Source organism: Miniopterus natalensis, chromosome 1 (genome assembly GCF_054644295.1).
Source record: "Miniopterus natalensis isolate mMinNat1 chromosome 1, mMinNat1.hap1, whole genome shotgun sequence".
NCBI classification, from domain to species: Eukaryota; Metazoa; Chordata; class Mammalia; order Chiroptera; family Miniopteridae; genus Miniopterus; species Miniopterus natalensis.
The window spans coordinates 75,092,277-75,114,301 of record NC_142081.1 but is presented as its reverse complement, the minus strand read 5'-3'; the positions used below and the strand labels follow the sequence as shown (position 1 = coordinate 75,114,301).

Here is a 22,025-nt window from a genome sequence, read left to right as displayed (position 1 = left end):
AGGAGGTTCATAATCTGCTATCTGAAATCCTTGGCTCCAGATAATATTTGGAATTCAGATTTGGGAGATTTTGGAAAAGTAATGCATTGCATACTCCATGTATTCATCATGTGTTGGATAAATAGCCTCACATAAGTTCAATCAGTTTTGCCACCAGATTAGTTTTCCAGAAACTTGTATTTTCTCAGAGCTAAGAGCAATAGATAAAGGGGTAGTACAGTCATGTTATGTACTACCTTGAGTACTTTTAACATCCCATAGTACTATAAACAATCCATGGTAAGTCTATGTATGTAAGCTTTTTGTAGTGATTTAGTGGTAACTTTGAAAGAAAATTTAGTATTTCAGCCTACTACAGTTCAGAAAGGGCCCCCTGGAATCTTACGTTGGTTGAGGTGGATTTTAAGGCCATAACAAGACTGAGAAAGAGTGCTGAGATCGTTTAGTTACAGCTATCATGGTTGTAAAGGTGCAGAGTGACAGCATGTTGACCAAGTATTGTTATCCCTAATGTTTCTCATTGAAGATAACCCTTTTGCATCTCTCTTCCCCATTTTTGTGTGTTGTTATACGTGTATACCTTTTGGTATCACAACGCATTTCAGGTCCTGTATACTCAAAGGTAAGTCTGCCTCTTCAGCAAGATAAAAATATATAGCACCTTTTCAGTGGGCGCAAGATCTTGCTATTTACAAATCAATTTTTAACAGGTCTACATAGTCGCTGTAGAAAGACATAAAAACCACAAACCACCTTTGAAGACGACCACCTGTTCAGAAGAGAATGTTAGAAATGGGTCTTGCTCGTCATATGGGCTGCTCGACTTAGTCCACACGGACCTGGGCACACTGAGCCGGCTCTGGCTGGCTGCGCTCCAGGACTTCGCTCTCTTAACTTTGCCTTCAGAATTTGCCTCCCAACTTCCTGTTGAAGGTAAGGGGATAAAATATTTATATAATGCCTAGAATGACAGTGACTTCTCAGCACTTCTTTATTTAGCAGGTAATGTTATCTGAAATATTTTTCCCAGAAAAGTTTTCGTTCATAGAATAAGCACGTGAGAGTTGCTTCAGGTTTAGACACACTAAAATTGACTGGCTAGGTCACCAGGCCTGGGTACTCCCACACTACTGCCAAATGGCTCTTCAAAGTGGTTATAATAACTCATGTTACATGAAACAACATGTTTCTGCTTTACTACATCTCCCCGCCATTATTTGTTATCATACTTAATTTTCACCAGTCTGATGGGTATGAAGTAATATTCCATAGTTTTATTATTTCCTTGATTGAGAATACTTTTTCATCGATTTATGAGCTTCCATAAATCACCTAGTTACAATCTTTGCCTGTTTTCTACTTGGTATTTGTTATTTTCCTACTAACTTGTTAATCGTTTATATATTTTTAATATTATTCTTTTGTGGTTTAATGTTTTGCAGATATCTTCTTCCAGTCTTTAGCTGGTTACTTCTTTTACCTTTTTAAAATTAATGTAATTAGTCATTTATGGCTTGTGTGTTTGTATAGTACCTCATACATTTTTGTCTTAAGATCATAAAGACCTCTAAGCTTTATAGTTTCGCTTTTTACATTGTGGACTTCAGTCCAACTAGAATTTAATTTGTGTATGTGAAATGGAGATAGGGATCTAATTTTATAATTAGCTATTAATATTACATTTTGTGGATTGGATATTTGGCAACCACATTAAATTTTCATTTTATTTATTTCAAATAAAACGAAAATTTTCGTTTTATTTATTTCAAATAAAATGAAAATTTTCATTTTATTTATTTTTTTACTCCATGAAATGAATTTTAGTGTCATCCTGTCAAGTTCTATTAGAATTTGAATTGGAGTTATACACAGAGACACACAGATATGATGTAGACTATTGTACTTTTCAGTAGTATAAAAATGAAAATAAACTGATTTATTGGCATAATTTATCAGCAAAAGTGAATGACAGACATAAATCAACGTAAGTAAATCTCAAAAACATAATGTTAGGTGGAAAAAAGCAAGTTTAAAAAGGATACATATAATATGATGCCTTTTGTGTTTAAACTTAAACACAAAATAATAGCATATTTCTTATGAGCACACACGTCTGTTGTGACAGTGTAAGATCATACTTGGGAGTGATCCACACTGACTTGAGGAAAGAGGGGCAAGAATTAGTGGTTTAACAAAGTATTATGTTGGGTATTTTTAATATATAAAAAAAGTAAGAAGTTTAAGAAAGTCAAAATTTTACATTAATCTTGGAGGTAGGTAAATGGGTATCAGTATTTGTTTAAACACACATACACACATCACATGTTTGTTTTAAAATATTTTATGGTTAAAAATAAAAATTTAAGAATTAGCCTGGACATTTCCAATTAAGTTGTAAAGGGACTTCAGCCCTATGACCCAACAATTGTAGTCCCAATAGAAATAAAAACATGGATAACATAGCAGCATGAATGAATCTCCAAAAACATTATTAAGCAAAAATATATCACAAACAAGTGCATACTGTATATTTTTCCATTTATATGAAGTCCAAGAACAGGCCAAACTAATCTGTTGGTAAAAGTCAGAAAATAGTTGCCTTGGGATGTTGGGGACTGATTAGAAAGGGTCTTAAAGGGGGTTTTGAGTTGATGGGAATGGTCTCAATCTAGTAACAGAGAAAACAGAAAATGTAGTGTGAGTTAATCCCTTTCATGCCTCCTGAAACTGTTTGCTTCCCCCTTTTTTTGTAGGTGGTGCTTTCTATACAGCAGAGACTAGTGAAAATGCAAAATTGCATTATAACAACTCGTGGGCACTTATCCTGCATGCTGCAGCATTGTGGCTCACAAGTACAGGCTTCACTGCCGCCGACCCAGATGAAGGGGCATCTAATCTCTCAAGGCCGGTAACACCAACTTCCATGTGTCAGGGTTCATCATCTGGGGCTACAGTCAAGTCCCCTGAGGATGTCTACTCTGATAGATTCCATCTTATTTTAGGTTAGTAAAAGAGCTTCCAAGCTTCCAACCCTGCAGTTTTTCTTGAATTGTGCCTCGCTGCCTGTCAGCTCTTGGTGACTGTTACCTTGTTCTGTATTAGGTGTTAGTGATAGCCTTGATATAACTGACTAAACTAGTATACATTGTATAAAATGGTAAATTTAATTATGTTAAGTCTAGAATCCCAATACAAGTTGACTTTACCATCAAATTGAATTATAGAAATTGAAAGAAAGGCCTAGTTCTTGCCACAGAATTTTTAAAAGATCCATGTGGTATCTACAATTGTTCTGAATTTCTCAATAGTATATATATTAAAAATATCAGTGTACTGAGGGGTCGTTCCCCGCTTTCCCCATTCTCAAGAATTGCAAGGTTTAAGAAAAGTGTATTCAAAGGTACAGAACTGCAAACAAATATTTAACATCAAAGATAAATGAGATTTTTACATTTATGAAGTTTAACCTATTTTTTGCGTTCCTGGAACTTTATAAAGTAAGGTATCTTGAAGGTACAGTGAGTTTCTAGAATAAATGGAATAAATGTTTTTTGTATTTTACATACTTCATTCATTACCTATAAAGAAGTTTTTGATTAAATGAAATGTGAAGGGTTTAAAGGTAAATGATTAAATTAAGTAAGCTTTTTGGTTCATAGAGTTTCTATTACTCCGTCCCAGGCCAGACATGACCAGATTTCCTATATCATTGGGTATATTAAACTTTTATTTCCGTTTGCCTTGAGATGAGAGGTTTTTAAAAAGAGACTTTTATAGAATGAAGGGTAGCAGAGTTATTACAAGCATAAGCTGTGCAGTTCGACTACCTCAGTTCAAACTCTTGTAACTGACCTTGTGCAGATTAAATTACTTAAACCCTATGTGTTCATTTTCTTCTCTCAGAAAGAGTGGTAATAATTGTACCTACTTCCTCAGGTATTGTAAGGATGAAATGGAAATGTATGTGTAAAGCGCAGTGCCTGATACATGGTAATCACTCAATAAATTTTAGTCAAAATAGAGTTATGAAAATCTACATGTTACATTCTCTGGGACAATTGATTGTAATTTTTATATCATTTAACTATTTCATAGCAACAAGCCTAATTAAGATTATTTGTGTGTACATGCGGATAAAAACAAACTATTAAAAGATTGCCCTATCACTTAACTGTTTAGAATCCTAAGTTTATTGTAGCTTGTTTGCATTACTTTTTTGCTAAGCTTATTTATACATCTTACCAAAATGAAAAAATAATTATTTAACTTTTTAAACGAAGAATCTCTAAGAAGCCTCCCTGTTTCTGCTTTCTACAGGAATCAGTGTGGAATTTCTATGTTCCTTGCGCTCAGATGCAACCATGGAAAGCATCACTGCTTGTTTACATGCGTTACAGGCCCTTCTAGATGTTCCTTGGCCCAGATCTAAAATTGGCAGTGATCAGGTGATTCATTGTTTTTTGTTAGGCTTCTGTATATTTCAAGGAACGGGAACAGGAACGTGTTCAGGTTACTACAGCAAACAGAGGATGAACACAGAAGTAAAAAGAAAACTAAACAGCTGCACAGCTGGGCCTCAGAACTGGACGCCACCAGCTGTGCCGACCTGGGCGCGACCGTGCCTCTGCCTGCCGCTCCTGTCTCTGCCTCTACTGCGCTTCTTTCCGCTGCCACCCGCCAGCCACTCTGTATGGCGGCTCTTCAGCCGGACTTTCTACGATGATGGGAAAGCTCTAATTTGCATTGTCCAGTCTAGTAGCCACTAGCTACAGGTGGTGGTCCTCCTTTGTCTCTTCTGGCTTCAGTGCTCCTTATATACATCTGTATTTTATATCCCATTTCCTTAAGAGAGAATCTACTTGTTCATGTAGCTACTGTCTGTTACAAAGTGTTCCTGTTGTCTGAGGCCTCCTCCAGGTCTGTTTAAGAGACTGCTGACTAGCCTATAGGTGGAGTCGGATGCTAATGTCTGACTCAGCTGTGGCCACTGTGCAAAGTATGGCACTTGCTTTAACTGCTTTCCCAGCAGCAGCTGTGCATTGGGCAGCACCCTCAGCATCCTGTACTACCAGTAGATAAATTTTTTATCATTGACTCTTGGATGTTAAGAAACATGGATGGTGTGATTTCCTCTCTATATATGGACTATTATTTACCTTATTCACACTATCATTTATTAAGTTTAAAGTATTAATCAGGTTCCTACCTGACTTGGATTGTACTTGAATAAATTTTAAACTTTTGTGCTCACTTACTCTGTATGTTAAAACAAGTATTATAATGATAGATTTACTGTTATTTTCAAAGATGAAATAGCCACTAGAGTAACCAGTAGAAAAGGAGCGGAGGAGGGGGAATGAAATATTACTGGTCCAGTCTGTTTTATTCTTTAGAGAGATATCCATTCTGTGCTTATTAACTTAGCCACTTTTGTTGTTGTCGTTGCTGTTAATCCTCAGTGGAGGGTATTTTTTCCATTGCTTTTCAGAAAGTGGAAGGGAGGGGGAGAGAGAGCTAGAAACATCGATGTGAGAGAGACACATCAATTGGTTGCCTTCTGCTCAAGCGCTGACCAAGGCCAGGGATTGAGCCTGCAACTGAGATATATCCCCTTGGCTGGAATCGAACCCAGGACCCTTCAGTCTGCGAGCTGACGTTCTAACCACTAAGCCAAACCAGCTAGGGCTCCATTGATTTTTAGAGAGAGTGGAAGGTGGGGGAGAGGGAGAGAGAGCGAGAAACATCAATGTGAGGTAGACTTACCGAGGTTGCCTCCTGCACCCAGGATCAAGCCTACAACCCAGGTACATGCTCTTGACTGGGAATCGAACCTGAGACCCTTTGGTGCGTAGGCCAACACTCTAACCACTCTGACCAAGGCCTCCCGTCTTTTGTTTTACTAAAAATATATATATAATATATATATATACATATATATATTATATATATATATATATAAAAAAATCTGGGAATCTACATGACAGTCCTTGTATTTTTTTAGACAAATTTCTCATCTTGTTTTGGAAGTTGCCTTTTCTGTTTTTCCAGTTTAGGACCTGTGTGAGAATGACCTTTTGTCACAGTGCCATGTACGACAAGATTGGACAAAAGCCAATTTGGAGTTGGTTTAAAGTAGAGCAGGTGTCACATAACTTTATTGTAAAACCTTTATTTTTTTGTGAACAATTTGTTATAGTCTCTTTTTCTGGATGTTGTCATAGAATTTAGCGTTGGTACCTTTTTTTAAGAAAGTATTTCCAATACAATCTCCCCTAAATGTTTTCTATGATAGGACTTGGGTATCGAGTTGTTGAATGTACTACATCGAGTAATTTTGACGCGAGAATCACCTTCCATTCAGTTGGCTTCACTTGAAGTGGTAAGACAGATTATCTGTGCAGCTCAAGAACATGTGAAGGAGAAAAGACGAAGTGCAGAAGGTGAATGTTAACCCACAACGCCACATTATTCACATAGCATCATTATTTTTTAAAGTTTTGCTTATGTGTCTATGTCATTCTGATAACTATTATGTGTAGCACAAATGAAACATCTCTAGGTATGGCTGTAAGTTCTCCCATTCACTTTTATGTGCTAGTTTGGATATTGCCATTAGCTAAAGTACTATTCTTTGAGAAAATGAGAATTTTAACAAAACCCTGAAAGTGAAAAAAATCCCTTATTCTGACTGAGTACTTACACCAGCTGTAAGAGTTTACTGATGTACCTAGAAAGAACAACTAACAATTTTTTAATGGCTTAGGTTTTGCAAAGTGATTAAATGGCTTATTTATAACAAGCCTAATTCGGTATTGGTGAGTTAATCATTCAAGGTTACAGTTGACTACACATAACAGAAAAACCAATATAACAGTGGACTTAAAACTCAAGGACATATTCTCTTATCTTTAAAAAAGTCCAGAGGCAAGCAGTCCGGGGCTGGTATGGCAGCTTCGTAAAGACATCAGTGACCTTGGTTCCCATCTTTCTGTCTTTAAGGTCTCAAGGTCAGTGCTGGAGCTCTAGCCATCAGGGTCACATTCTCTTTTTAATTTTTATTTATTTATTTGTTTATTTATTATTTTAGAGGAAGGGGGAGAGAGAGAAACATCAGTGTAAAAGAGAAGCATCCATCGGTTGCCTCCTGCACGCTCCCTGACCAGGGATTGAACCCACAGCCTAGGTGTGTGCCCTGACCAGGAATCGAACCCACCTCTTGGCATATGGAGGACACTCCAACCAACTGAGCCACACTGGCCAGGGCCAGGTTCACATTCTTAAGGGCAAGAAGTTAACCAGAATCTTTTTTTTAAGAGAAACATTGATTTGCTGTTCCACTTATTTATGCATTCATTGGTTGATTCTTGTATGTGCCCTAACTGGGGATGGAACCCACAACCTTGGCATATGAGGAAGACACTCTAACCAACTGAGCTACCCTGCCAGGGCCAACCAGAAAATATTTTAAGGCCGAGAGGGTTACCAAGGATTTCTTTTGATTCATTGCAATAAGAAGTCATAATAAAGACAACTACTTTTACCTTCCTGACTGCTTTCTCTTTCAATCTTTAACACCCAAGACTTTAGTCATTTAAATGTGTTGCCTGCAACTGAAATGAAGTAAATTGCCATGTACCAAGAGCCAAGCAAATACAAATGTTTTTATTCAACACTGTTTTTTCTGTCTTTTAGTTGATGATGGGGCTGCTGAAAAGGAAACCCTGCCAGAATTTGGAGAGGGAAAGGACACAGGAGGACTTGTGCCCGGGAAATCTTTGGTTTTTGCGACACTGGAATTGTGTGTATGCATTCTAGTTAGACAGCTGCCAGAACTAAATCCTAAATTGACAGGTAGCCCGGGAGTAAAAGCTGCCAAGCCGCAGATGCTGTCAGAAGACGGGAGCAGGTTGGTGTCCGCCGCGCTGGGCATCCTCGCCGAGCTGCCCGCCGTGTGCTCTCCGGAAGGTACGCGGCGCCGGGGCGGCCTTGCGGGGCCTGGAAGCGGAGCAGCGGCTGTGATAGATGAAGGAGATAATGGCCGCCAATCCTTTTCTCGTTAAACCAAATCTGACCCGGAGGTTTGGGTAGTGTTACTAATCCTCTCGGGTTAACCTTGCATCCCAGGACTTTGTTTTACTAAAGGGTGAAAGTAAATACAGAGCCAGCATGTACTGCCGACGGGCTTTTTCCTGGTGGACAGGGTTTTAAGCCGGTGGGTCAGTGGCAGTTCTTCACTTTTGGGCATTTTCCTGGTGCACAGCATCTGATGGACTTCTCCCGCCTCAGTGACGGCAGGTGATGGCCACACTCGGCTCTGTGGAAGCCCCGTCTGTTCGTGTGGCATCTTAAGGCTCCGTGGGGCTCTGCTGAGCCACTGCCTCCTCTCCATTCCTTCTGTGTGACTTTCAAACGCACAGGCTCCATGCTCACCCTTGTTCTGTGCTCTTGTCCATGTGTTACTTGATCTGTGGTTTATGCTGTTACATGACCCCGTCCCCTTCTCTTCTAATGAAAATTCCGCATTCCTTTGAAGTTCAGTTCCAGGCCTACCTCATCCGTGAGGCTTCCCTATGCGTGTGTGTTGCTTCTATATGTAGATAGATAGTTTTTATGTGTCACATAGAGGCATTATATGTAATCGATTATTACACATAAAGAAGATAAATGTGTGTGGGGGTGTGTGTGTAGGGAGAGACAGACAGACAGACGTCTTATTTCCAGTGAAATTTTTTACCCTCTGGGAAATCTAGCACATAATAGGTACTCAGTACTTAATACTTTTCAGTTGGTAAGCATATTTCTGCTTAAGTGTGTCTTGACCAATTTATGTGCTATCTTATTTTTAACATGACTTTAAACTTCAATTTGAATTAAAACCTATATTTCTTGTTCTCACATACTTCCTTACACCAAGAGTTGCAGAAAAAGTAACTAGCAGAGGATTAGGGGTAAAAATACACTGTACAAGTTTTATTGAGTAGCCTCTGGAAAAATTAAATTGACCATTTTAGCTTTAATCTCTTTCATTTTAAACATAACTGACTTTTCAACCCATTAGTAGCTATTAAAACTATAATATTTTGTACTGAGTGGGTTGCTACAAATTCCTTGAAGAATTTAATATAAAAGGAATTCAAATGGACATGCCAGTGGTTGTACACCATTGTGAATGTACTTAATGCCACTAAATTGTATACTTTAAAATGGTTAAAGTGGTAAATTTTATGTTCTTAAAAGACAAAAATAAATTCAACAGTTCCCAACTACCAAGTAAAACAAAATAAGACAGCAAAAGAAAGTGATACTGTGACACAATTTAAATAACATTTTCAGTTATAACCAAAATATAATCCAGTCTTTAAAATCTAAAGGTTACCTAAATTATCTTAACAGTTATAGTCCTCTATGAAAAATTATCTTAAAAGCAAGAACTCTGACATTGTCTTATTCATTGATGATTTCTTTTTAGGAACTATATACATAGACTGAAATACAGAGTGTTTTTTGAAATGTATCTTACAGGAAGCATCTCAGTTCTCCCTACTATATTGTACCTCACAATTGGGGTCCTCAGAGAAACCGCTGTGAAGTTGCCTGGGGGCCAGTTATCTTCAACAGTTGCAGCTTCCCTGCAGGCTCTGAAAGGAATACTTTCTTCTCCCATGGCCAGAGCAGAAAAGAGCCAGACTGCTTGGACTGACCTTCTCCGCAGTGCTTTAACAACAATTCTTGACTGTTGGGATCCAGGTAATTAAAGCTCTTTGGATGCAGTTGTTCAGTTTGTTTTAAGAAGCAAGAGGGACAGTTGTTTGAGAAGCTATTGACTTGATCATGTTTGGTAGTCTCATCTGAAAGAGACCATATTTACTACATAGCATGGTTAGAGAATGTAAGTGGATAGAAACATCTGTGTTCTCATTTTAGTATCTTTAACCTTTAATACAAGTCAGTGATTACAGCCTGTATAGTCAGTTGACAGTGAGAGACCTTCAAATGTAATATATGTTAATTTAAAAACACAGTATGATATGTTACTAGCTGACAGAGTTTTTAAATGCATAGTATACTGAAAAGTGCATAAGCTATGCATTATAAATATAAAAGAAGAACAACCTAGTTCATATACTCACTTTAGCACTTACTAGCTAACCAACTAGCCAAGTTACCCAACTTCTCTGAGCCTTAGTTTTCTCATTAACGAAATAAGGATATTAAGTTGCAGGAAATGTTAGAGCGGTAACATAATATATGAGAAGCATCTCGCTTATTACCTGGCATATATCAATAAATGATAGCTAGTATTATGTTCAGTGTCCATTAAAATTTGTTTACTCTTGTTATTATGTTCCTTTGTTTACTGTTATTATGTTCATTTACAACATACGTTATAGTGATTGTAAAAAGTCTTTAGACAAATTACAGATTATCCCCACTTTTCTTGTTCTAATGGGGATAAATGTCACAGTTCACTGTATTCTATTTCATATGGTAAAAAGGTCTCAGTTGAATTCAGCTTTTATTGACCACCTACTTTATATCGAGTTGGGAATCTAGTACCTATAAATGGCTGTAGGGTATGATTAATAACATAAGGTTCTCCTTGAAGGCAACAGTAATGTCTTAATTATCACTGGAATCGAGTACAATTAAGAAAGACTAACTGGCAAAAAATGAGAGTAATCAACTCTTAGTAAATCAGGCAGTGTCAGAGGTAGGGTTCTCTGGAAGCTCAAGCTAAGATGCAGTTTGGGGAGAAGGAGCTTTATTAAGGAACCAAATATGTGAAGGGAATAGGGGAAAGCAATTTGGGCAAAAGAAGTCACATTACAGTACAGGCCCCAAAAAACCCAGTGAACCTGAGCGCTGCAGAGATTGCTCAGTGTCTCACGTAGGACAGAAATGGCCTGGCCTTTATCCTCAGGTGTGAGCTGCCCCAGGAAGGATGTGAGCTCCGCCCAGGCAACTCTGTGGCTAAGGCCAACCCTGAAGGAGCTGACAGCTGACCACACTCCCCACAGCTGGGCAGCACCTTCCCCAGCAAAGGGATACACCTCTGTATCTGTCACAACAGGCTTCTCTGAAGAGTTTCGTAAAGGATTAGAGAGCATTCTCCACTTGGGCATCGTAGATAGGGATTCGAGGCACAAAATTTTTATCAAACACCTGGAGACCTAATGTAAGGTACATTTGGGGACAGCAGATAGAGAAATGAGAGAGTGTGGGTTTGTGGAGGGAAAGTCAGAGGGTGGTGAATGATGATTAATAGAAAAAGAGATGAGTTGGATGGTATTTAGGGCCAGATTATGGAGGCTTTAGCATGATCCGTATGGACTGCTTTTAAAATGCATGTGGAATTACTGAGGGGTTGTAAGGGAAGTATGGTGATTTGCATTTCTTAAGAGTCACTTGGGCAGCTGCATAGAATGGAAAGCTAGATTGTTGGAGATAAGATAATAGCAGTAAGGATAAAGAGGAATGAAAACTAAAATATTAAGCATCCACTAACAGAACTTACTAATAGTTTGATTTAGGAGTTGAAAGGGTAGAGTGGAGCACTCACATTTCCGTTAACAGAAATACGAAGGTGAGCACTTTTAGGGGAATATAGCGAAGAGAAGTTTGAATTGCCTGTAGGATAGTCAGTTGGAACAGAGTGCATAGAGGTCTGGAGTTAAGAAAGTCGTCTGGACTAGAGGGGATTTTAGACTACATGTTTTAGGCAGTTGTCAGTGCCACCTATAGGATGGTTAAAGTCACCCAACTTGAGTTCACACAGCAAGATGGGAGGAGATTCAGGAGAGAACGCAGTCACAGAAGCCAAAGAAAATGAATTTTAATGGTGAAAGTGGTCAGCAGTGTGAAGTGCAGTGTTGAGGTACAAATAAGAGGTAAGGAAGGCGATGGATCCAAGTATAGGCCCCTCTTGACGGGAAGAAGAAAAGGCTGAAGGAAGGGGTAGGGTCAGGAAATCTTTTTCTTTAAGATGAGACTAGTATGAGTTCATGCTTATGGACAAAGGGAAGGTAGCGATGAGGTTGGAGTTGGAAGTTTTAGGGAGGGCAGCAGTGCCCCGTTCTAGGCAGGAAAAAATAACGCTCACTGTGAATTTTAAAGGATTAGCCTCTGCCAATGAGAGCAAAGGTAAAGAAAAAGACCGAAGTACTAGACCTAAATTTGTATGTTGAGAGGGGTTATGAGCACATCTCCTTCATCACACACACGAAGATGTGTTTTGTTGTGTATCAGGGAGTGAGGTTAGGACCTTGAGGACTTAGGCTAGCTAGAGAGAGAACTGAAGCAGCAGCTGATCAGGACAGGAAAACCATTTGCTACGTAACAAATTTCCCCAGAACTTATCGGCTTAAAACAAACATTTATTATCTGATAGTTATGGGTCAGGAATTCAGAGCAGCATAGCTGGGTATTCCTGACTCAGGGTCTCTCGTGAGGTTGCTGTTCAGATATTGGCCAGGACTGCAACTAGAGCGTCCATTGCCAGGATGACTCACTCAGAGCTGTTGGCAAGGCCTGCAGTTTCTGGCTGTTAGCAGGAGGCCCCACTTCCTTACCACTTGGGGCTAATGCTAAGGGAATCTTGCATCTATCCTAAATAAAAGAGAATGGGTGTAATTGAAAAATAATTTTAAAACGAGAACGGCAATGCAGTCACACACTGCATTCCACATTTCCGTCGTTGGCATGTACAATGGCGGTCCCATAAGGTTATAATTGATGACAAGCAAAAACTTTTGTTTGCGACGTTAAAAGGCTGGGCCAGACTATGATGCTGAATTTACTACTAGCTCTGTGTGGTTTCATTAAATACATGAGCTCAGCATGCCGTCCACCAGAGGCTGGAGCCAGAAGTTGGCCAGGAATCAAGAGGAGCAGGCTGGGGAAAGGGGCAGCCCACGCCCACCCTGCCTGCCCCGCACTCACAGGCTCGCTTCCCTTCTTTCCATCTCTTTGTCTCTTTTTCCTCCCATTCCTATTCCTCTTACAAACTCACTTCCCTTTATCTTCCCTCCCAGCCCCATTCCTCTCTCCCTTTTATTGTGTCTCCTCTCAAGTTTTCTCTCTATCTCTGTTGATCTCTCTGGGTCTCTTTGATTGCTGCTCTCCCTTCCCTCCCTCCCTCCACTCTCCTTCTGAAGGTGCCTTCCTCAACCGCCCTCCTCCTTACCCCCACGCGCACACACACACTTTTATCTTTTATGCAGAATTTTTTCTGTACCTTTTCTAGATTTCCATACACAAACACCATTGTGTTAAGTTGCTTACAGTATCCAGCACCCCGACATGCTGTACAGGTCCGTAGCCTAGGAGCAACAGGCTGTACCACGTAGCCTAGGTGTGTAGTGGGCTCTCCCCTCTCGGTTGGTGTTAAGTGCACTCTATGATGTTTGCACAGCAATGAAATCTAGTGCATCTTTGAGAACATATCCCTGTCCTTAAATGAGGCCTGACTGTAAGGGAATTTGGGCAGGGTTTGGGGAATAAGGGAATTTTAGTAGAAATGGAACCCAGGACAATTTTATCTTACTGAAAATAAAAAGACATTTTTACTAAACAGACTGGCTGACTATGCTGTAGTTTCAAGTTATTATAAATGACTGAAAATAAGTTGACTCTATGGGAAGCAATATAGCATCATGATTAACAGTTTGCTCTCTGGAATCAAACTGTCTGCCTTACTGATTATTTAACTTGGGCAAATGACTAAACTTCTGTTCCTGTCTCTCATCCATAAAATAGAAGAAAGAAGAGTACCTACTTCATGGTGCCGATGTGAGGATTAAATATTTAATATATATGAAGTGCTTATAATAATGCTGTCATAATTTTAAATGTTGACCATGTACCTATTTTACCTTACAATTCAAATTATTTTTTATAAAATAAATATCACTCATCCATAATATTTTGCTTTTATTGCTACTGTCTCTCAAGTCTCAGCTCAGATATCAATAAGTTTTTTCTCTACGTTAAGAAATGGTATGTGTAGCAAAGTGCTAAGGTATTTTCACTTGACACATGTATTATCAAAATAAGAATACTTTAAACCTAACAAAGAAAAACCAATTGTCGAAGCATTTCTGCATTGCTCTACAATAAAGATAGTCATATAATGGCTAACATACATTGAGTATTATGTACAACATGCTATTCTAATGCTTTACATGGATTAACTCATTTAGCCTTATAAATGTAAGTACTGTTGTTACTCCCATTTTACAGATAAGAAAGCTGAAGACAGGGTTTGATATACAAGGTCACACAACCAGTAAATATATATTCCTAGTAAATATGTATGTGTATTTACTGATTTCTCTACCAGTGGTTATAATTACTTTGGTAATTCTTGGCTCTAGAATTACTTATAATGCACATTTTTAAGCCTACAACATTTGCCAGGAGTCTTAAAGTCAGTCAGTGTTTACTGTCTATACCTGTTGTGTACACAAAAGAAATTGTTACCACGAAACTAGAGACAGCGTCACACAGACAGTAAATATCGCGATATTAGGATCTGTTTCTCATAGATCATTTTTCTCGTTAGTAGATGGAACACACCAAGAACTTGATGAAGTCAGTCTACTTACTGCTATCACAATATTTATTTTGTCTACCAGTCCAGAAGTAACTATCGTTCCATGCCTTCAAAATCGCTGTATTGAAAAATTTAAGGTTACTCTTGAGATTAAAGATCCTATGGTAAGTGTCTTTAGCAGAGAGATATTTGTAATAGGAATATGTTTCACTTTTGCAAAACTTTTCTTTGTGATTTTTTTTGGCTCTAACAAGAAGTATCAGACTGAAATTTCTGTTTTTAGGTTTGGGGTAACATATTGTTGGGGTGACAACACCAAATAATAATGGTCTTATTCTTTGACCCTGAGGATAGAGCATAGTTGGAGAAAGATAAAGGAAATTAAAACAAAAAAACAAACAAAAAAAAAAACAACTAAATTTGAAATAGGGGCATCTTAAAATTGATATATCTCTAAAATTTTTCCAGGGACATTTAGTAAGATACATTGTAAATTATTATAGTGGATTTCCTTTTTAAAAAAAAAAAAAAATTAAAAGGCTCCAGCACATGCCTTTTTTAAAAAAAATTATTTATTTTAGAGAGAGGAAGGGAGTGAGAGAGAAACATCAGTCTGTTATTCCACTTATTTGTGCATTCATTGGTTGCTTCTTGTATGTACCTTGACCGTAGATCGAACCTGCAACCTTGGTGCATCTGGACGATGCTCTAACCAACTGAGCTACCCAGCCAGGGCTCCAGCACGTGCCGTTAGTATATGATCATGAAATAACGGGACCCATCCCAAAAACCATACACATAAGTTGATCCCAGTGCTTTATGGTCCCCTTTGTTACTGGAAAGGGGACCTGGCCTTTGGTGGGTCTGCCTAGGGCCAGCAGTGTGTGGGTTCTTGACTTCGTGTAGGAAAAATTTCACAACATGAGTCCAGATGACTATAAGGGAACATTTTTTAAAGGTGGGGACAGTAAAACAAGAAAGGGGTCTAGCATGGAAGAAGCAACAGGAGAGCCTAGGCTGGGCTGCTCCAGTCCCTGGGAAGTCAGAGAAAAGGCCTTGGGGTCAGGTTCAGGAGACTAGCCTGCAACGAGCTGCCTCTGCCCTTTGCTGCCCTGGCTGCAAGTCTCCTGGGGCCCTTAGAGTTTAGGAGATGTGTGCCTGTGCAGGAAGAAGAAGGGAAAGGGAACGGCGGGTGGGGGACAACACGACTTCCCAGAGGGAGATCAAGCACTGGGTCCTTTGTCTTTCATTCCCACTTTTGCAGATGGGAATCTTAGGGGAGGTTTGGGTGCGGGGTTAGCAGAATATTCATCAGCTTTCTAGGTGTGCTCTTCCAGGGCTGTGGTCTTCACTGATTGATTGGTCAATGTCAGGGCAGGGGGTCGTCTGTCATCACAGCTGGTCCTGGTGTCACTTACCTGGTTTTGCTGCTTTTCTGGGTCTGGAGCTGAAATACAACTAAGGGTTAGATGTTATTTCTAGGGAGGTGACCTGTATCTGCTGTAAATTGCTGTCAGTTTGTTCAGCTGTCTTAGTTTCCCTATTCCACTTGTCCTGGCTTACTGGCCTGTCTCACTTTCTTTTTTTTTTCTTTTTTAAATATATCTTTATTGATTTCAGAGAGAGGAAGGGAGAGAGAGAGAGAAACATCAATTAGAGAGTCATTGATCAGCTGCCTCCTGCAGGCTCCCAACTGGAGATCGAACCCTCAACCTGGGCATGTGCCCTGACTGGGAATTGAACTGTGATCTCCTGGTTCATGGGTTGGTGCACAACCGCTGAGTCACACCCTGCCGGGCTCAGTTTCATTTGCTGAATTAATGTCCTAGTCCTTTATGTGCTACCAAATGAGTTTGTAGCACATGATCACAACTATTTCAACTCCTAAAATACAGGAACCAGATTTTCTCTCAGAAAAAATTAATCATTCAAATACCATCACGATGTAGTGAATAAAGGATGACTTATATAATAAGTCCTCACTTAACATTGTTGATAGGTTCTGCGACTTTAATAAAACGATGCATAAAGAAACCAATTTCGCCCGGCCGGGCGTGGCTCAGCGGTTGAGCGTTGACCTAGGATCCAGGCGATCAGGGTTCGATTCCTGGTCAGGGCACATGCCTGGGTTGCGGGCTGCAGCCGATCAATGACTCTCTTATCATTGATGTTTCTATCTCTCTCTCTCCCTCTCCTTTCCTCTCTCTGAAATCAATAAAGATATTTTTAAAAAGAAACTAATTTTACCATAGGCTAATTGATATAAACAAGAGTTAAGTTCCTAAGATATCTCATCAACATTACTACAAATGGCATTATTTGAGAACCTGCTGTATTTGATATATAGTCATCTCCTTTTCTTCTATTTGTTGCCTACAGCCTTGCAGGAGCTTTATGTAGCAGTGTCAAAATGATGGCTCTGATATGTGATGACACATAATTAATATGTTCCAGACATGGTTCCTTAAGACCATGACATCTGAATTTTAAATACATGTGACTTTTGTCTAAAACATTTTCTGAAATCTCTAAAATATTTTTCACATTTGTGTATGTGTTTTGTTTTAATTTTGGTATTAGATTATAGAAGGGTACATGAGGAGGGAAATGGAAACTAGAGAAAAGAAGAAAAATTAGCCATACAACGGGGAAAGCAAGTTATCCTACCCTAGTGTACCCATGTGCCTCTGTTCCCAGGCCAAAGGGTCATAGCCACTGCTGTTAGCTTGCAGGTTTGGATACCTTGTTATCACTTGGACTTCCACAATTAAAGACAAATAGAAGTAAATTTAAATATGTTTTTAGGGACTTTTAAATTTACTTTTAAAAATTTACTTTAAAATACATATTTTAATGTAAATTTATTTACAGTTCATACTCTTTTTGTCTCTTGCTCTATTAGGTACAAATCAAGACCTATCAGCTCCTACTTTCCGTTTTTCAGTATCCAAATCCAGCTGTTTCCTACCCTTACATTTACTCTTTAGTCTCCTCTATTGTCGAAAAACTACAGGAAATAGACCAAAAAAAACCTGAAGACACGACTGAGCTTCAGATCTTTCAAGAAGGCATAAAGGTCTTGGAAGCACTGGTAACTGTTGCTGAAGAACAGCATCGTGAGTGTCAGCATGAAACTTATATCAGAACCTGCCCAAAATCAGAAATTCAATGTTATTTAAAGTGTAAAACATTCACATATTTGTTAAATGAATAAATTTTTAAAATGTAAATCAGCTAATATTATATTTTCATATTCATTGAAAGGCAGTGTTACATTAATCCCAAGTAGTATTAATTTGGGAGAAGAGATAGGAAGAATTGTTTTTCCCTTAAGTGGGCAAAAATGTGTGCAGATCAAGTGTATTTACAACTTTGTGTAATAAATAAACATTTCTTTCCCTGAACGCAGCACTTACCTCGTTTGCTTCCTTCCCAGGTGCTCAGCTGGTGGCCTGTCTTCTGCCCATCCTCATCTCCTTCCTTTTGGATGAGAATGCTCTGGGGTCAGCAACTTCCGTAATGAGAAATTTACACGACTTTGCTTTGCAAAATCTTATGCAGATTGGACCTCAATATTCATCAGTGTTTAAAAGTATAATGGCTTCTTCTCCAGCCCTGAAGGCCCGCCTTGAGGCTGCTATAAAAGGCAATCAAGAAAGTGTCAAAGGCGGGACACCAACATCTAAACATACTAAGCATCCTGGGAAAAATTCAAGCATCCAGTTGAAGACCAATTTCCTCTGATGTTCCTTTTTTCTAACTAACAAGCACCTTAATATAGTACTTGATTATTTCCTTCTCTTTGGGGACAAAAGTGACATTTTAGACACAAGTGCACTTGGAGGTCTGGCTGATTGTTTTAATTTAAATAACTGTGACTTTTCAAAGTAATGACAAACAACATTTTTTGTGTGTGTTTTTCTCTCTCCATTTAATAAAACTACACAGCTCTGTCAGAATTCTTGCCAGGAATTTCAAGAAAGTGCTAAAGAAATGACCTTACTAAACAATCCACTGCTTTAAAAATGAAATGGATTTCTCTAATAGTCCATACACCCGTGGTATACTTAATACTATGATAGATTGGACTCTGTTATAAATTATCTCATTTATAATGTATCCCAATTGCTAACTTAAAATTCTGCCTTATTCAGCAATTATATGAAACTTTCTTGGATTTCTCAAACAGCATAAATGACTGGAAAGCCATTTAGGAAACTTGGTTTAGAATTATTCAATATATAATAGTACAAATTAATTACAGCCCTACAGTGTGACTTTAGATTTGGTGTCTATAAATATCATGGGTTTTCAGCCATCTTTTGGTTTTGTTTGTTGGGTTCAGAAAATAGAAATTTTACTTCTTTTAAATAAAAGAGGGCATTTCACTTCAATGTTTCAAATGGATTTTCTGTTACCTCCGTTCATAACAATTTTGTTCATTTTCATTGTGGCAAACAGTCATACCAGTGAGTTTAATATAGATTCATATCTATATTTAGATCAACTATAGGTTTATATAAATGTCAAATTTAGTACAACAAATTGATATCATCAGTGAATACAAGTATGTTTTTTTAACATGAAATGTATTTTAATATAGAAAAAAACTGATGATAAAGTCATATTGGTTGAAAAATATTTTTTAATTGTTGGTGATCATTGACTCTCCTTCCACTTCAGTGTTATACTCTGTGAATCAAGCACTATGTCAAAAAAGCATTTCCCTGTTAAATATTAAAACCAAAGTGATAGTGGCATGTTCAGAATTGAGAAAACACTTTGAGTCAAGCAAGAGCAATGTAATGTACTCTATTTTATTATGTTTGTATATAGTACTCTTGTAAATTGTTCAGAATGAAAACATTTGACAAACTCTAACACTACAATCAGTTTTTCTAATTTACATAAATAAAGCTAATTTTCTTTATTGTTCTCGTATTTGATATTATTTACCCACAAAAGATGGCTGGTTAATCTCACAGATTGCAGAAAAATCAATTTTACAGAGCAAATAATATTCCTTATCTGTAACTTGGCCTTTTTTCTCAGGGGAGCCCTTTCTTTGGAGCATTCTTTGCAATGATTTGGATTCTCTGTCTTCCTAATTGTCTCGAGGAATTTGAATGTATACTTCTTACTGTTTTCTTCACCTGCCCTTCCCTCCTTTGATCTATCTGGCAGGGTCCCACTCCTCTTAGACCTGGTTTAAATATCACTATGTCTCCTCCCCTTGGTCCCTCTCCTTTAACTTCTTTCCCTCCTCTTATACCAACCAACTTGAACTGCTTCCTCGTCTGTGTTCCTGTAGAGCTTTATACATTCTTCTATACATGGAACATCACATTGCATTTTAATATCTCCTTAGACTGTGCCTCCTCAAAGAGCATTTTGTCTTCTCTAACTGCTCTGCAGCATCAACGAGGTACTTAATAACTTCAGTTAGAATAATGTAGGATGGATTTGATCTCGGAAGTTTACTCCTTTGCCAAGGCAAATGCTAGACTGGGTTCTCGGTATAATTTATTAATTTGATCTTTGGGTTCTTTTATGTTGTTTTATATATTTTAATTGTATCATTCAGTTCCATTAAAAAGAAGACAACAGGCCCCACAGGAGTCGCTCATGCTAAGGCCCATGTCACTTAGTTATACAATTCTGGCCTCTCCCAGAAATGGAATCTTTAACCAGTCAATCAGAAGTCATCTAATCAGCATTATGAGGCCTGACAGACCCTTACCATCTCCTAAAGAAAAGTAACCTTCCTGCAACCAATCTGCTTTTTGCTAGTGCAACTTTCTTGTTCCCACTTCCTTGTGCCTATGAAAGTCATTTCTTACAGCTCCTCAGAGCTCCTTTCTATCTGCCAGATGGAAAACTGCCCGATTCATGAATTGCTAAATAAAGCCAGTAAGATTTCTAAAATATACTCAGTTGAATTTGGGGTTTTATAGATCAGTTTTTAACATTAAGATTTCTACTCATCATTTAGTGATATGGTGTCCTGAATTGGTTGGGTTAAAGTTGCTATATGAATGTTGACAGTTATGAAAAAATACTATGTCCCATGTCGTGCGTGGAATGAGGAACTTTGAGTTAGGCTCTATACTAAAGCCTTTTTAAAAATGCAGTGCTTTATAAACATTGTGTTAGATGGGCCAGGTACAGAAACTAGGGTACAGAAACTCACCAGGGCAGAAAGCCCTGGATGCCTAGCAAGAGGCAAAACTGGGAAAATAAGAACCTTGTCCCCAGGGTAATCTATCCTATATCCTAGCATATAGCCCCTGAGCATTCCTCCCTAAAAATAATATCTAGGTCTCAGTTTTATTTCAGCTCCAGGCCCAGGTAAGCAGCAAAACCAGACAAGTGGCATGGTGACTGCCTCAGGACCAGATACATTTACTAATGACACACTGCCCTGTCAGGGACCAGTCAGTGGTGACCACAATGCTGAGCACACCTGGAAAGCTGATGAATATTCTATTGAGACACTCCCCTGAGACCGCCCCTAAGATTCCCACCTGCAAGAAAGAGATAAATATGTTCAATGCCATCTCCATCCCTTTAAGGGGACCCCAAGAGACTTGCAACCAGGGGAGCAATGGGCAGCAGCAGCTCATCCTGAGCTAACTCCCCTGAGCCTGTCTCCAAGGCCCCTTCTCTCTCCGACTTAATGAGCCAGAGCAGCCCAGCCTAGGTTCTTCTGTTGCTGCTTCTATGCTCTTTTCTTGTTTCACTGTCCCAAGTATATTTTTGCTGCCATCATGGACCAATACCCTTTGGCTCAGTGCTATGCAGCCCTTCCCTTTGGATAGTCCCATCCCCTTTTAATAAATTTTTTTCTTTATTCAGCTGTCTGAGATGGCTATTTAGCCTGCCCATGCACCACCACCACCCACCCTTAATCTTTCACATTGTATTAGTAAATATGTCTTTACTGATAAGAAAATTAAGTCTTGACAGCTGAGATTTGAACCCAGGGTCTATACTGAAGACAGAAAAAGCGCTGTGGCAGTCCTGAATCTATCAAGGTATATATAGCTTTTCTCTTCTTTCAATGCTCAGCTTCAACTTAAAGGGCACACTTAAACAGATAACAATAAATGCTGTATAAGCCTAGTGCTATGGGAGCCCAGAGAAGAAAACTGGAGCTTCAGAAATGGACTTGATGGAAGGAATATCATATGATTCAGGCTGTCAGAATAGTATTGATGAGATAAATGTATACTAAGTGCATAACCCAAGCGTCTTCATAACACTGATTTTGAAGAGACAAGTTCCCCATATCCTAAATAACTCTATCTTTTTATTATATTAGTTTGTATTACAAGAGAAGAAATTCAGCCTTCAAGCTAATAAACTGATAATGTTAACACAGAACTGACAACGTGAAATAAATTCTGTACTCAAAACCCCCCAAAAAACCTAATGTTAAAATAGTGAATCATTTCTGGTGGTTTAATGACTACAT

General features: G+C 38.6%; 1 protein-coding gene across 5 annotated transcripts in view; it reads left to right on the top strand.

The window, feature by feature from the left end:
• The window catches only part of HEATR5A (HEAT repeat containing 5A), a 98,972-nt gene extending 79,486 nt beyond the window's left edge, over window positions 1-19,486 (top strand). For 4 of the 5 annotated variants that reach the window (XM_087823334.1, XM_087823349.1, XM_087823342.1 and 1 more), the window contains 9 exons: window positions 711-933; window positions 2,754-3,002; window positions 4,318-4,445; window positions 6,293-6,440; window positions 7,693-7,965; window positions 9,523-9,747; window positions 14,561-14,715; window positions 17,454-17,667; window positions 17,988-19,486. In XM_087823334.1, coding sequence (XP_087679460.1) covers window positions 711-933; window positions 2,754-3,002; window positions 4,318-4,445; window positions 6,293-6,440; window positions 7,693-7,965; window positions 9,523-9,747; window positions 14,561-14,715; window positions 17,454-17,667; window positions 17,988-18,295 — 1,923 coding nt within the window. In that variant the 3' untranslated portion in view covers window positions 18,296-19,486. The remainder of the gene's footprint in view (window positions 1-710; window positions 934-2,753; window positions 3,003-4,317; window positions 4,446-6,292; window positions 6,441-7,692; window positions 7,966-9,522; window positions 9,748-14,560; window positions 14,716-17,453; window positions 17,668-17,987) is intronic. The other variant, XM_087823329.1, reaches the window with a different exon arrangement.
• The last annotated feature ends 2,539 nt before the right edge of the window (window positions 19,487-22,025 follow it).